Genomic DNA, 16,329 nt, shown 5'->3' on the forward strand with positions numbered 1-16,329 from the left:
CTTTCTTTCTCTCTAACATCTATCAGGTTTCATCTCCCCTCAGACCACCCCTACGTCGCTCTTTTCCTCCTCTTCATCTGTCATTTCATCTCCCTTTTTTCACTCCTTCCTGTTCTCCATGCCATCTCTTCCCCCCACCTCTGCATGTTTTTTTTTCTTTTTTTTGTCTCCGTCTCACTCACTCTCTGCATATTAATTGGTGCATTTGTGCTGCGGCGTACAAGACAATCAAAGCGTTGGGGGCGGGTGATGATATGACTGTATCAGACACCACACACACAACACACACACACACACACACATCGCAGACACACTCGTGTGAGCTGACAGTCGGAGGTGTGTGTGAGTTAATATCCAGATTCCTCTCCAAAATCATCCTCGAACTCCCAAACACATGTGAACCAGACAATAACACCTGGACAGAGAACCAGAACCAGAAAGAGACGACAGAGAGATTGTTGTTGACCGACTGCTCCAAATGAATTATTAGTTTAGCCTATTTTTTTATTTGTTTGAAAAAAAAAATCTAATCTAATTATTATTGTTGTTGTTATTACTCGTTTATTCCTAATTTACAGCAAAACGCTTTAAATTAATATTATCCTATTTTATTTTTTCCCCAAAGAGTGTAACAGATGTATGTTGAAATCTATGCTATCTATATATAGAAATGCATTATTACTATTGATGCTACTGTTATTATTTGTGCAGAAAAAAATGCTCCATATGCATTAGTGGTAAATTAATAAATGCATCTGTTTTGTATACGTATACCTTCCATTGCACACGCATGTATTTTCTGTTACAGGCCGAGGGTAAGTGGCAGGCGTTACTCTTCACGTGGCCTGTGGTCTCGTTGTTCATCTACAGTCGGTGGAGGAGCCGCGCGCGCGCGCACCTGCGCAGCTCCCACGTGGAGCGCGAGTTTCCTCGCGATCCCGACTATAAACTACGGGAGCCCTTTCCGGCGGACAGCAAAGTATAAAAAAAAAAAAAAAAAAAAAGTTCCTATAGGCACGTCTTTAAAAGACGTCCGAGCGTGCGCGAGAAAGTTGCTCTCCGCCCGATCTGTGTCAAAAGTCCATCCCGCGAATCTATAGATCGGTTTAAAATGGTGCCTCCGCGAGATTATAATTACATTTGCAACCTACAGCCTCCGCCTCTCTCTCTCTCATTCACTCACTCACGACTGCACAATAAATGGATCTTTGAGAAAAGAGAGAGAGAGAGAGGGAGAGAGACGTGTGAGGAACGAGGGGAGGAGGAGGAGAAGATAGAGAGGGCAGAAGGGAGGGGGGCATCGGCGTATGCTTGTATACAACTACCCCCGATTTCCATTTTTTTCCCTAACTCGTAATGTATTTAATTCAAGTGAAACGTAATCATGACGTGTGTTGTCATTAATCTCCTCGCCGCCTCTCCCGTAAGTACATTCAGCCTTACTTTCATCACAAAATATCCGATTCATTTCAAATAACTGACCTAATCTGCGCTTTTTTGGGCGATTTTTACTGATGCACATCGCTCGCGACCGTGACGGTGTGCGCGAGCGTACAGTTTCAGACATATAGAGAGCGATTGTTGTCGCCTTCATAAACAACAAATATCCGACGACGACTTTTTTTGGGGAGGGGGGGGATGATCCGGGGAACGAAAAGCCATTGATACGGAATAGTCGCGTTTACACCTCGCGTTTCTTTGCACATACGGGACGTATTGATTGGCGTCTGGTGTGTGTCTCTGTTAGGGCACATCATACGTGTTCTCGCGCATACACACTTCCTCACTTTTGTCTCGTGCCGTGTATGTTGCCGGTGTGTGTGTGTGTGTGTGTCAGAGAGAGCGCGCGAGTGCGCGCGCGTGTATGTGTGCGTCCTGAAAGAGATGCGAGGCTCGCGCATGAAAATGCAACTTTCGTTTTTTTAAGGCCCTTGGATATTTCCAGAGCCTCAAGTGTGGAAAGAAAGTGCCTTGAACTCACAGATGCAAGCTGATTGTAGACGTTTGAACTTTTTTTTAGCGTGAGAGGCAAGTGTTCGTCTCTCCGCTGCCGCGGCGTCGCAAAGTTTTATACTTTATGAGAAGCTTTACTTAGTTCTGGTGCAGTCGGAAGCCGCGCTTAATTCGTGCGGGACGCAGGAGGATCCGCCTGGATCGGGCGCTCTGGGGGGAAACAGCTGTTTAAAAGCAGCTTATTAATAACTTCGAAGAACATCGGGAAGCTTTCCGTGCTGGTGTCGGTGCAAAATCTGGTAAATTTGCACGCGCTCCGCATGTCCTAACGTCACCTCGCGGATGCGCGCTCGCAATCGCTGTTTAAACCTGCGGCTGCTGCTTTTACAAACGGCCCTAAAAACACGTCAAGTTTCGCGATTCGTCTCGATAGCGGCGAGATTGGCGGCGGATTTCAAGACGAAACCCCACGACGGCACTTTTCAGCTGCACCCCGATCGCTTGTCCTTTTCCCCTCCCTTTATCTTTTGTTGAAAGAAAATCAGGAAGAAAATGGAGCGCACAACATCCCGTCCTAAAAAAAAAAAGCTATATTTCTGTCTCGGTTTGGGGGAAAAAACGATGCAAATCCCGATTTTATGCGCGGGCTTAACGTCGGCGTTCGCGGGAGGACGCGTCGTGCGCGCATTTGTTTGCGAGCATTTATTTATTTCATTAATGTGGCTTTTTAATTGAGATGGCCGCGAGAGAGAAGGCGACTGAAAATGGTTGCGCGTTGTTACTGACGCACAGCACGCGAGGAAATTCCTCTCCGCGGACGCTCGTCTGAGGTCCTGCGCATGCATCCCGCCAAGAAACTTTACGCACGCATATGTATATGTATGGAAATTCTATAAGGCGCCATTGCTTGCCGTTATTTAGCGCTGGCACAGATTTGGGGCATTGGCATAAAGGCTATTAGACGGGGTGACGGAATGAGACCAGCCCCCTGAACTGACGCGACAGTTTGACGGATAAAGAGGGCAGAGCGGCGCAGAGATGTGGCTAACAGGGCGGTGGAAGCCCTGTAAACAACTTTTACAACCAGATCCGCTCCTGCTCGCCTTGATAAGCTGCACATCTGGATGAGGTGTTGCAGGGGCTTCAGAACTGGACCTGGCACCTGGCTGGTTCAGCCACACATTTCCAGCTTGGTATGGTGACATAATTAGCAATAACGTACGGGAAACTGGGAATCATAATCACGTGCTTGCAAACGAGGCTAAATGACATTCGTCTTCTCGTTTTATTTTAAGGAACAACAGGTTGTCGGTTCAAAGTATCTGTGCGTAACATAGGTGCATGGGTGCCGCGATATATTACGTAAAAACAATAAGTGCAATGTACTGTATTGTGAAACACGGTCGCATGCTATTTTAAGGTGTCCTTGTTACTCACTAGATGTTTAGTGGTAGGGTGTAAGTATGCATAATCGATTCTTAATATAAGTGTAACAAGCACACCTTAAAATAAAGCGTTACCCAAAACATTGCAAAATACGGTTACACTTTATCACGTACTTGTTATGCGAATTAACTATTTAATACTTGTATTAAATGTTTAGGCTTGGGATTGGGCGTTAGCTTAGAGTTACTTGCATGTCATTATGCATAGTTATTTTTTATTATAATAGTAAAATGTAACAAGGATGCTATCGCTGCTTTTGAGGACGGAGACAGGTAAGGTTAAGGACGGGTTTTGGCAGGTTAAAGGTCGAGATGTAAGGGATAGGAATTAATTACAGATGTAACTGCATGCATTTTTTAATATAAATGCAATGGAAAAGCATGCATGTACACAATGAGTGTGTTGCATCAAGTAATTCATTTTAATGTGAGTGCATAAGGCCGCCTACAGTATGAAATATTTAAAAACGGCTTTTGAATCGTTTAACAGAACGCCATTATGTTTATTTAGCCTCGTATATTTGCGATGTCAATAAAGCCTGGCCACCTCATAAAGCATACTTTTAAATGACGCGATGAAACCTTTTTTTGTCGCGTACTGCATTGTAATGAGCCCTGCTGACTTGAAACTCGGCTCATCTCGTTCACGCAGATATAGATCAGTGTTGTCGGTTTGAGTTCCTCTCTCTACTCGGATGCCTGAAGCTAGACTTTCTAGCGCAGCACACTGCCTTTGTGCACTTGTTGCTCACAGAGAAAACCTTACAGCTCGTTTGACTGCTGGGGGTCAGAGGTGGGCTGTTCGTTTGTGAGGAAGAAAGAAAATGAATTCCGATTGAAAATGATGACTACTTTAGATCATCCGAGGGTTGATTACACCTGAATCGGAGCTCATAGTCTCTCGATGCCCGTTGAATCTGACCCGGTCTACACCTGTTATTATCCATCTCAGGTGATCCAGCGTCGGTCAAATCATTACGAAGCAATTACATCTCATATATAGTCTGCTTTTTAATTTTGTCCACGTTTGGGTTTTCCATATGTTTTATCACAGGAGCAGTGCGTTTGAATGTGGTTGTAGTGATCAGATCAAACACAATTTGGATCGTATTTATTGGATCGAGGCAAGTTTTTCCAAAACTGTATGACTTTCTGTCTTCTGTGGAGCTAAAATTAAGATTTTGAGGCACCAAAGAGTTCATGGCTCCTAATGACTTCCATAGTATATATATTTTTCATAGCCTTTCTTGAATGGAAGCAATCAGAACATCAGCTGCTTGGCTATCAACACTGTTCAGCAGGAAGAACGAAATACAGGTTAGGAACAACTTAAGGGTGAGGAAAGATATTCGTTTGCAAGAATTTAACAAGAGCTCTATGTACTATAAGCTTGAACTTGACCGCTGCAGTTTTTTGGTGAAGCCTCGGTTTAGTTCTTCTAAAGCACCTCAGTGTAGAATCATTTCAAGGCTGAGATTCTCGTGTCATGCTCTCTTCAGGAGATAATGGGTGAGATCGTGATCTTTTGAGCGCGCTTATCCTCTCTTCAGCATCTTTAAACCGAAGCTTCAGACGGTCTCTCTGAGAGATCTAACTCGAGGAGAACAGGTGAAGGTTGTGGATGACTTGGAATTTTAACCTAAATAGACGAAGTTGACAGGAAAGGGAATTTTGCGCACGCTCGAGTCGCTGTGTGTGGGAGCTGAGAGAGATAAAGTTCAGGCCAAGGTTAGAAACAGGAAATGAATTTTGTCTGTAGGGATTTGTTGTATGACTGCAACAATCCCGAATCGTACACGCGCTGACCTTAGAAATCCCGCTCAGAGATATGAGAAAGGTAAAGTGCAGTTCAAGCCTTAAAGTTTGCGCGTGCACACACACACACACACACACACACACACACGGGCATCGCGTACTGAGCAATCATTTTCTCTCTTAGTCTCTCTCACAATTTAAAGATATCGCTCTCTGTCTCTCGCTCTCCCCACGTATCAAAGAACAGGCTGCGATAAAGCCATTCATGTTATATTTTCAAGGCCTCGAGTCTAAAGTCTTTCAGTACAGATGAATGATTTCTTCTTAGCCTTTAGATATGTTACATGGCTACACTGTCGGAGGCCCAGTGTGTCCTCACACCGAAGGCAGGAGACGTTATTTCAGGTGCTCGAGGCTACAGAATACAAACCACAGCGAGGAAAATATCAGTTTTATCAAAGATGACTCAAGTGCCTGTTCAGTCGTATAGAGGTTTCATGAGTGCTTTTTCAGAGCGAGTTAAGTTGTGCGTACTGTAAATGTGTTCTTTTGAAATGCAACCCTATTTAAAGTATCGCTACTTCTGTTCCAAACATTCAATAAAACCAATTAGTGATACTTGGATAATGGAATAATCAGTTGACCTCAATCAAACTTCTACACATGCTATGAACAGGTTTATTCATTTATTCGTTTTTTTTTTTTACATAATTCATTCTGATAGGGATGAGCAGCTGTGAGCCCGGAGCACAAAAGTAGTCATTTTATACATTGTTAGGATATCAAGTAAGGATTGTGCTCCATGAAGATATTTTGTACATTTATTACTGTAAATATAAGAAAATATATTTTTTAATTAGTACTGTGCATTAAAAAGAACATTTAAGGTGATTTTCTCAATATTTGGCACCCTCAGATTTTCAAATAGTTTTAACTGGGCCAAATGTTGTCCTAACAAACTATACATCAATGGAATGTTTATTCTGCTTTAAGATGATACATAAATCTCTATTTCGTAAAAATTGAGCCTTATGACTGTTTTTTTTTACTTAAGTGTAGACTTTTAGCCCAAAACTAAAAGCACAACATACATCAAATAGTTTTAACAGCAGCTATGCAAACGGCAGTGGCCTATTTCTCTTTTTTTTTGTTTATACAATATTCAGGCCATTACATACAAAGCTATTAGTTAAATAGCCGATGCATGTGCCCCAAGAAGGCACAAAATGTGCCAGGGTGTATTTGTGTGTGCTTGTACAGGGAGTGTAGCATGTGGCCATTCAGACAAAGGTGTTTAGCATGCATGAATCATCTAGTGACTAGGTGCCATATTGAGTGTGTGTGTGTGTGTGTGTGTGTGCATGCATTATTTGCTCATGCTGCTTTATCGCTCTCCTGCCTTCATCTCTCCCCTCCCCCCTCTGTCTAGCACCTTATCACTCTCTCCATCTATCCAAATTTGGAGAAGCTTTATTGGCGTGACAGGGTTGGTCAGACACGAACGTGTCTGTCAAGGCGGAACAGTGCATTGCCATGACGATATTCATATGATAATAATGCCAGCAGACCAAACAGGCTGCAAGATCCTCCATTGCAGAGCAGAACACTCTGTCCCCTTTCTCGGCAGATTTACTCATCAAATATGCTCATTCAGAATGTATTTGTGTTCTTCATTTATGTTTTTTTTCTTCACTAACACCCCCTCTCATTCTCTCTTTCTCGCCTGTCTGTCTCTCTCTTCTCTTTTCTTTTCTCTTCGCCATGTTGGCAGGCCCCAATCTACCAGCTGATATCAGCATTCCCTGGCACCGTGCCAACTGGCACCGCTGCAGAGAGACAGAGAGAGTGAGAGAGGGAAAGATAGAATGAAAGAAAATCAGTCAAGAACAGGGGGAGGAGGGAATGAGGGTGAAAAGAGAAAAAGTGCAGGGGGTGGAATCACAATCTATGGAAGTGAAAAGAGAGAAGGAAGGAAAAAGGAGGACAATAATGGTGGGATTAGGAAAGAAAGAAAGAAGGGGGGGCAGTATGATTGATATAGTGTAATATCGTTGTGAGTCACTGCTGAGCTAAAATGTCAACTGGCTCTGTTAGCCACCGGTTCGTCCAAGTCTTATGTCAGAGATACACATACTTTCACACACTCTCACAAACACACACTAATGCACAAGCAAACACTTGATGGTGTACATAAATCCCGACTCAGACATAGACATACAGTTCAGTCTGTTCACAGAGGTAAATACTGAAAAAAACACCCACCCACACAAACACAAGCATAGTGACACATATCCAGGCATACAGACGCCCTCACAGATGTTTAGCAGATTGTCTTTCCGTAATCATCAATGAAATTCATTTTCTCTTATTTATGAAAGAAGCAGGTGTTTTTTTTTTTATTGTGTCTGGGCCTGTCCGCTGCAGACTTATGCAATGTATGCATGTGTGGCTGTATGCAATTGTTCAATTCTATCAGTGCATTGTGTGTGCTTATATGAGTAGCTTAGGTAATGAGAGAAAGTGTTTAGAGAGTCAAACCAACTATATGTGTGTCTGAGTTTTGAGGTGTATGTATGTATTTTTGTTCCAATTTAAGCAGCTACTGTATTTGTATGCGCAGGAAGGGTGTGTGGGGAAGTCCAAACATCACGCACCCATCCTGTTTGGGACAGTCCATGTCCTGCTCTGCCCTTAGACCCGTACACAGGAACAAATGTGTGTATTCATTTTTTATTCTGTGTTGTACTTGACAGGAGACTGTTGGAGGTGGTCAGGCAGATTGCCTCCATCAGAACACAACCTCTTTAAGTCAAGGAAGCAAAGCATGGCATAGACACATCAACAGTGAGTCATCTATCTGTCTGTCTGTCTATGTCTATCAGTCTAATCTAGATCTAATCACAATGATCTATTTTATTCTTGTTCAGAGTATGGATTCCCCACCAGAGAGTATGCTGGCTCTTTCCAGTGAGCCCCCATTGTCTCCTCCCTCCATGCCATCCCTGGACCACAGTCCCCAATTCCTACCCCAGAGTCCTCAATCTACCCCTTCTAGCCCTCAAACTGAACTCTATACCCTTGTCTCACCATGCCCTCTTCCAGAGGTCAGCCTCCAAGATGAGGAGGAGGATGAGGAGCTGTCAACTCCCCCATCACCCACCCCAGCGGTGGCACTGTTTCCTGGTGAACTGGAGCTCGGCAGTCCCTCATCGGAGAGCAGCCCCCCAGCCACACCCTTAACACCTTTTCCGGGTTTTGGAGCTCTGGAGCAGGCCATTTCCTCTGGTCAAAGTACCACCTGCGATGATGAGTTGGATCTTCAGCTTTTCAACAACGAGGGCATGACTGTCCCTGGAGGGACTAGCTCTGGGCCTGCCCTAAGGTTTCCATGCCATGTGTGTGGAAAAAGGTTCCGCTTCCAGAGTATTTTGTCCCTGCATGCTCGAGCACACAGTTTAGATAGGGAGCGTCGAGCTTCAGCTCCCTACCGAACCACACATGCCAAACTGCAGCAGAATCTCAACAACAGAGAGCCTGGTCTGAAACAGGGTCCATTATCTGGCTCATTACAAAAGAGTATGGATGAGGACATGGTTCCAGAAGAACCTCTTCAAACTGCTAGCAGCCCTCAGTTCCTCTTTGAAGGAACCACAGCCCTGACTCCACCTTTAACGGAGGAAGCCCCAATCTCAACCTCCTTCTCTCCACTTGGCCATGCCCACTTGGAAGACAACACTTCCTCTGCAGCTGCTTCTGCCTTCCGGTGTCATGCCTGTAAGGGTAAGTTCCGTACAGCTTCAGAGCTGGCACGTCATGTGAGAATCCTCCACAACCCCTACAAATGTACAATGTGTCCCTTCTCAGCCAGTCAGGAGGAAAGCCTGGCTGCCCATCTGCAGGAGAGCCACCCACCTGAAGATCCTACCACTGAAACGGTTTTCCCTACTCACCCCATAACAGCACCAACAGAGACTCCTCCCTCACAAATGCCAGTTGTTCCAGCTTTCCGATGTGAGACGTGCGGGCAGCGTTTTACTCAGTCCTGGTTTTTGAAGGGGCACATGCGGAAGCACAAGGACTCATTGGATCACAAGTGCCAGGTGTGTGGCCGTGGCTTCAAGGAACCCTGGTTCTTAAAGAACCATATGAAAGTGCATCTCAACAAGCTGGGCCTCAAGGCTGGATTGGGAAATCTGGGGCCGGGTGGACATGAGCAATCTAAAGGTCCTGCAAGCACACAAGTGCTGGGGGCCCTGTATTCCAACTTGCTCCTGGCCCGCAGTATGACAGGTGGCAGTGGTTCTGGAAGTCGCACAGAGAGGTCAGATTCTAGTGCAGGCTCAAGCAAATCTTCTATATTGGGTTATCTGGGCTTACCCAAAGACGCTAGCAATGGAAGTTGCATGGAGCGCCTTCAGGCAGTGGCACAGGTTGCAGAAATGGGTAATGGAGGAGGACGGGGAAGTGAGGCAGCAGACGGAGCGGACCAGGCAGCCATGTGGCAGCTGGTTGCTCGGAGTCTGGTGGCAGCACAGCACAACCAACAACAACAGCAGCAGCGATCTCATTCGCAGCATCAGCTCCCTTCCACACGAGGCACAGTCGCAGGGGAAGCCAAGCAGATGAGGGCCTACCTGGGTGGGCTGGGTTCTAGAGAGGAACTAGAGGGGTCTAGTCCACCTTGGGAGTGTCCAGATTGCGGCAAGCTGTTTAGGAGTCTTCAGCAGGTGGTTGCTCATGCCCGTGTCCATGTCCAGAAACCACAGAAAGGTCAAAGCACCCGAGGGGGCATGTCCAGGGAAGAGGACATTATAAACAGAGTCAGTGGAGCTCAGGCAACAGGTGGAATAGGAGGAGGACAAAGAACTAGTGATAATGAAGGAAGGCAGGAGGGAAAGCAACTGCCATCAGGAGTCGGGACAGCTGGGAGCTTCCATTCTGTCATATCACATCTTTCTGGTAAGGATCAACTAGCATAATCAAAAACAGATGATTTTATCGGGAACATTATTTTTTATCTGTTACAATCCTTCATAAGCTATCACACTGCAGGACGCTGATTAAGTTTGAGGGTTTTTTTTGTAGTAACAGTATTTCATTGTTGTTAGTTCTGAAATATTTCCTCCCAATGTTTCAGGAAGGCAGGCCTGTTCTTAAACAGAATAGACTTGGATTATAATTTTAAAGCAGTTGTTTTCAGTCATTATGTTATCTCATCTCAAGGTCAGAATGGTCTGAGGGGATCATCCTCCTCCACTTCATCTCCAAGGGAGCGTGTTCGGGGAACAGGGATGAAGGATTGCCCCTACTGTGGTAAAGCCTTCCGGTCTTCCCATCACCTTAAAGTGCACCTTCGTGTACACACAGGTATGGTCAACATGAATAGTAGAACTGTGACTGTACCCAGGGTGTACTTTATTGGTTTTTATAGACATTTGGAAACCAGTCATCTGCAACCTTTAACATCAAAAAAGTCATTTTGCCACTGAATAAAACTCACTTGGAGCCACAAAAACTATTTGATTCCTAAAAATTAAGATAACAGATATACATAAGATAAAAGATATACTTAAAGTTCTATATTCAGTTATATTGTGGCATAGCAGTCATTTCAAAAGTGAAAGGGGCAGAAATGTGACATTCTATACACACACACACACACACACACACACACACACACACACACATATATATATATATATATATATATATATATATATATATATATATATATATATATATATATATATATATATATATATATATATATATATATATATATATATATATATATATACATATACATATACATATATATATATATATATATATTATATATATATAAATAATGACAATTAATTAATATTAATATTAGTAATATTAAAAACCTCAATGTGAATGCACTTGCTCAAAAGAATCAGAATTCTTATGATTATCATTTTTCTAGTGGTTATTATTATTATTATACTATTATTATTGTCATTATGTAATTTATTTTTATTCATTACATTTCATAGCCCCATATGACCATTTTCCTGATTTAGCTTGATTGAAAGCTATGCTGCATATCAGGTTCATCCACAAAATGTCCTCTACCAAAAAAAAAAGAAAAAAAAGGCAGTGCTCTCACGGTTGATGAGAGATGGAATGTCCTAATTTAACAGTAATGCACTGGGGACTACACCTGATGCTGCGTATGATGACAAGCACTGCCCTCTATCTATTATTGTTTGTAACTGCATAAAGTTGTTCCACACAGTGATTTCTTTTTTTTTTTTTTTTTTGCTTAACCAAAGCAGCCATACTAATGAAGCATTGTTATACTTGTACACATTCTTGTTATTAAAATAACATTTTGATTTTCAATCTAATTCCTTGTTTTAGGTGAGAGACCATACAAATGCCCACACTGTGATTATGCTGGCACCCAGTCTGGTTCTCTCAAGTACCACCTTCAACGCCACCATCGTGAGCAAAGGAATGCTATGGCAACCACCGCAAATTCCCCATCACCTAACCTCCCCTCTATGACTGGCTCTCCTCATGAAGGGGCCAAAAAGCGCCGTCTCCCCTCCATATCCCAGTCCTCTTTTGGGAGGATTCCTGGAGAGGCTCCTTCTTCAAGGCACAGTCAGTCATGGGCTGCATCAGAAAAGAAGGAGGGTACGGCAGCATCTGGACGTCAAAGAGAGGGAGACATGGAGAGTCAGTATCGCAGTCTATCAGGGGTGATGGGTACTCTCTTTGCCAGTGGTCTAGAACCAAGTTGGATTGGGGAGGTGCCACCTCCAAAAATGCCCAAAGTGTCTCGACGGAAACCCCTTACTACAAGCCGCATGATGTCAGCAAATGGCTACCAAGGTGGGATGACGTCCAGTGGGTCCCAGGAAGGAGGCTTTGAACCTCTGGACCTTTCCCGCCGCCCTTTACAAGATGAAGGGGGAGTGAGTAGTTCTCTAGGTGGACCGTCAGGTGGCTCTAAAGGAGGGAATGACATCCTCAATCAATGCGTGTTCTGTCCCTTCCGTACCTCCTCTGTTGAGCTGATGGCCATGCACCTTCAGGTTAATCACACCAGCAAATCTCGTCGCAAGAGGGGAGCCCCTCTCGCTTCTACCAATCATTCTCCAAGACTCACTTTGGCCGGGCCAGACCGCAATCCTCTGGCTCTGTGGAAGTTCCTCGGTGCAGAGGACGGAGTAGCATCTCCTGAGGATTGGGTCTCATCAAAAACAAGAGCTGAGAACGGAGTCAGCCCAGAGAACAGGGACGCAGAGGACAGTTTTGAACTGGCCCCTGGACCTGTGGGGAGCGTCAGTGGGAAGGGACTTAAAATGAGAGAGGACCTGGACGAGGAAGAGGAGGACGCAGATGAGGAGGAGACTGACCTCGATGCAAATGGCAGCTTTGGAAATGCACCCCAGAATCAGAGCATAAGGGCTCGGTCTGTTTCTTCAGACCTCACTGCTGAGGATCTGCCCAACGAGGGAGAAGGCATCTTGGGGAAATAACGTAAAACAAGAGCCCTGGATGAGTTTGGACTAGTGCTGTCAAAAGTACTGACTTCGGTACCAGTCAGTACTGAAAATATACATTTGAGACCAGTTGCGCTGAATCTTGGCCATTGTGTTCACATGCTCAATAGATATGTGATTGGCTGCAAATGTAATTGCTGAATCAGCCAGTCAGCGATGTTTAAGAAATTGGCTCAACTGCGATCACATGTTAGCTGCAATCTTCAGAAATATTAGTAACGACTGGTACCAAAGTTGGTACTTTTGATAAAAATAGTTCAGATATAGCGGCAGGGGGGAAATCTTTGGGAAATAGTTGTCCAGGGTCCCTCGTACAACGATGTTGAAAAAAAACAGCATATGTTGGTTAGGTTTGGCAGCTAGTTTGAGCTGGTCCTTAGTTGATCTCGAGCTGATTTAAGCTGCTCCAAAGCAAATAGCTCCTGCTCAGGACCAGCTTAATCCAGCTCAAACCAGCTACCATGCTTCAAAACTTAACCTAATCAGCATATGTTGGTTTTTCAACAGGGATTTCAAACCAAGGGCAGACCAGTCGCTATGCTAACATACTGTACAGTATCAGTAAAAAGATAACCTGCAAAAGTATTTAAGTCAAACATTTCCCTTAATGTATCCTCCTAGCCCCCCTTGGTTAGTGATCGATTACCTCTACACACACACACAGAGACTCTAAATCACACAGAGATATCCAGTATTGTATGCTAGTCTAAGCCTGCCTGTTTTGGGGCCTTCTTGAACACTGTTCTCTTGTTCCTGTCTTCTCGTCAGTGAACGCAATTGCCAAGTTGTATTTCATTTACAATTTCCTTGCTCCTGTGAATCTTGCTATCATCTCAACGAGGACCTGGAATGTCAATCTGGGGAGCCAGAAAAGCAAAAAAGAGACACTGTTCTTAGTCGCTACGATATATACAGTATTAATGCTGAGAGAGACGGACATCCTACTTCCACGTGAACTTGATCTGACTACGCGTCTTCAGTAAACCAAAGGAGTGAGCACACTTCTTACCATGCACCTGCCAGACTCTGAACAGAATGCTGTGATAACTGAATGGTACTTGCGAATCACCTCTAACCGAACAGGACAGAGTAAAGATTATATTACCAGATATCCACACACTGCCAGTCTGCTCCGACGGGTCTTCTTCAGATATTATATGAAACAGAGATTCTGCCTCTTCTATATGCTATTTCTCTCAGTGCCTGTTGATGTAAAAGGTTTTTTAGCGGATTCAGCAACACAGGAATATAGTTACAGTCAATATATACAGTATATATGTGTAGTTGTGCTAGAGCGTAGAGTTCTGTGACAATATGGTGGCAGTTTGTGTGACTATGTCTGCTGTGAATGAAACAATGAATGAGCCCAGAGCACCACATGTGGGAACAGCTGGCCATTTGACAAGGGCCCTATGGAAGTGTTTACGTTGCAGATACCACCACTAGGATTTCTGGGTGGAATCCAGACCACCGTTACTACGGGAAGAGTAATTTCAGGGTCGGAAAACAAATCACAATCTAGAAAATGGAGACTCGGCAATATATCCTTCATATTCCTGTAATATCTCAGATTCCCAAACCATCCGAGAGAGGATGGAAAGTGGGTCTCTACTAAAACATTCAGTAAGCTGTTTTTTTTAGACGTGAGTAGACTTTTTTTTTTAAATATCGAAAACTAAAAAAAGAGAAAACACACTAACAAATTCAGACATCCCAGTAGAACATATGTAGCTTTTGTAAAGATAAGAGATCAAAAAGAGGAAAAAAATATGTTGTTTTCCTTTTAAGAAGTGTTAATGGAAACGAATATGGAGAATAGTAATAAGTATTACAGTATAATAATTATGAAAGAAGACTGCTTCAGAATGTCTTTAGAGCACTGTGCAAAGTTTCTTTTCCTTTCGTTTCGCCTTTAAATGCAGACCAAACGTTGTTCTTTTCCCCCAAACCATTTCTTCACAATGCTGCAGATTAAATTCCAGTTTCCTTAAATGATGCGTTTATGTATTCACCAATCAACAAATCAATCGTTCGGACACACAATCAATGTTAAAGCTTGCCTGATGATCTTGAAACTTCAGTGATTGCTAATATATTTATAAGCTGATGCTGAAATCGTGTCCAAGACACGTCCCAGTATCGGCATTGTCAGTCTGACTGATCTGCTTGCCAAATTTGATTTGATGTAATCGTGTCGCATTTTTCGATGTGAAATTAGCACATCTTACAAACGATGATCTACTTTCCTCGTCCAACTCTGTGAAATCATGTCCATCGGGTCATCTCATTTTTATCGTTAGACACCGAGTAGGCGGTACTTTTGTCTGGTGATTGACAGAGGCTGGCCTTAATACGTGCGTTATCGTGTCCTTGTTTCGTGTGTAGATTATCTTACACGTTCAGTAGCCCCTGATGTGGTGTTCCTTTGAGATAACAGTCAAGCCACTGTGCCTTCTGTCCTGAGCACTTCCTCAAGTATTTTGTAAGCTCACCAAAAGCACTTAGCCCCTACTGTTTCACTTTGTATTCTTTGGTAAACTGCTCTGTATGTCTCTGTATCTGATCCTCTGTTTTGTAGGGGTCATTTCCATTTCATAATGATGAGTGTCATTCCATCATTCGTGCGTGCTGTTGCATCTCCTGCTTTCCCCCCTTCCCTTTAGTGTATGCACCACTGAAAGCTTACGTACTATCTAGCTCCGAGGCCTTTTTTAGAAATTACTTTGATTTCTACGATGTTACTTTCATGCCGATGAGATGAAATCAAGCTCTTCTGCTCATAATTATTATTATCATTGTTCTTTTTGTTTTATGGAAGAAAAAAATAAGCAAAAAAAAAAAAAAAAAAAAAAAAACATGAATAAAATGTGTCTCTTGAATGTTGTACAGATAGAACTAGAGATGTTGTGTTTCTAAGGAGAGATCAAACCGGGAAACCTGCTCTCCATCGCTCCCTGCACAGCCAAACATCTGCATCAGCAACGATGTGGCTCTTTTAGGACGGCCTAACTGTGTACAGGGATCAGGGCAATAGTTTTGTTTTGTGTGTTTGTGAGTGCGTGCGTGTGCACTGATGTCTTAAAAATAAATATTTTGTGAAGATATACTGACACTGTGAAATAAGCATAAAGTATTCCCAAACAGTGATGTGCTGCTCAAAAATTTCACTACGTTTGACATGCACTTTTTTTTCCTTTTGTTATTGTCGTTCCACCAGAAGTGTGCGAATTCATAAATATTATCCGGTGAGAGGGGAGAGGTGGGGAGAAGGTCTGGTTTGGTCTTTTCAGTAGATGACTGCTGTTGGTGGCAGAGGAAGGTGATCTAACATAGTAGTGACTAATATGAAATTGTGGATTGAGAAAAAAAAAAAAAAAAAAAAAAAAAAGAGTAGAAAAGAATCAATAAAAATAATAAAAATGGTTTGCTTGCTGTATGGTGTGTTTTGCATTGCATTTCCTTCTATGTTTTATTTGTGTGTGTGTGTGTGTGTGTGTGTGTGTGATAATAAAATGTGTGCTTGGGGATAAATAGCGACCCCGTTGATATATCTGTGTGAGAGGAGAAGTGTGTAATTTGTGGGGCGTTAAAATAATCATATCTCAGTTTTAAATGCAGAGTTAAAATAAAGTTGGCTTTGT

At 43.3% G+C, this 16,329-nt stretch overlaps 1 protein-coding gene across 5 annotated transcripts; it reads left to right on the forward strand.

Annotated features, from left to right (window-relative positions):
* The first annotated feature begins 1,241 nt into the window (after positions 1-1,241).
* Positions 1,242-16,108, forward strand: znf219 (zinc finger protein 219). Of its 5 annotated transcripts, none has more exons than XM_043245698.1 (5): positions 1,242-1,423; positions 7,907-7,997; positions 8,081-10,112; positions 10,377-10,466; positions 11,538-16,108. In XM_043245698.1, the coding sequence occupies exons 3-5, from the start codon at positions 8,084-8,086 to the stop codon at positions 12,662-12,664; spliced, it is 3,246 nt and encodes a 1,081-aa protein (XP_043101633.1). In that variant the 5' UTR covers positions 1,242-1,423; positions 7,907-7,997; positions 8,081-8,083; the 3' UTR covers positions 12,665-16,108. The 5 variants fall into 5 exon arrangements, with proteins under 5 accessions (XP_043101633.1, XP_043101634.1, XP_043101630.1 ...); XM_043245695.1 differs by having other exon boundaries at positions 1,243-1,423; positions 10,377-10,520; positions 11,538-16,104; XM_043245696.1 differs by lacking the exon at positions 1,242-1,423 and adding an exon at positions 1,996-3,146 and having other exon boundaries at positions 10,377-10,520; positions 11,538-16,104.
* The last annotated feature ends 221 nt before the right edge of the window (positions 16,109-16,329 follow it).

This window comes from Puntigrus tetrazona, chromosome 7 (genome assembly GCF_018831695.1).
Source record: "Puntigrus tetrazona isolate hp1 chromosome 7, ASM1883169v1, whole genome shotgun sequence".
Lineage (NCBI taxonomy): Eukaryota > Metazoa > Chordata > Actinopteri > Cypriniformes > Cyprinidae > Puntigrus > Puntigrus tetrazona.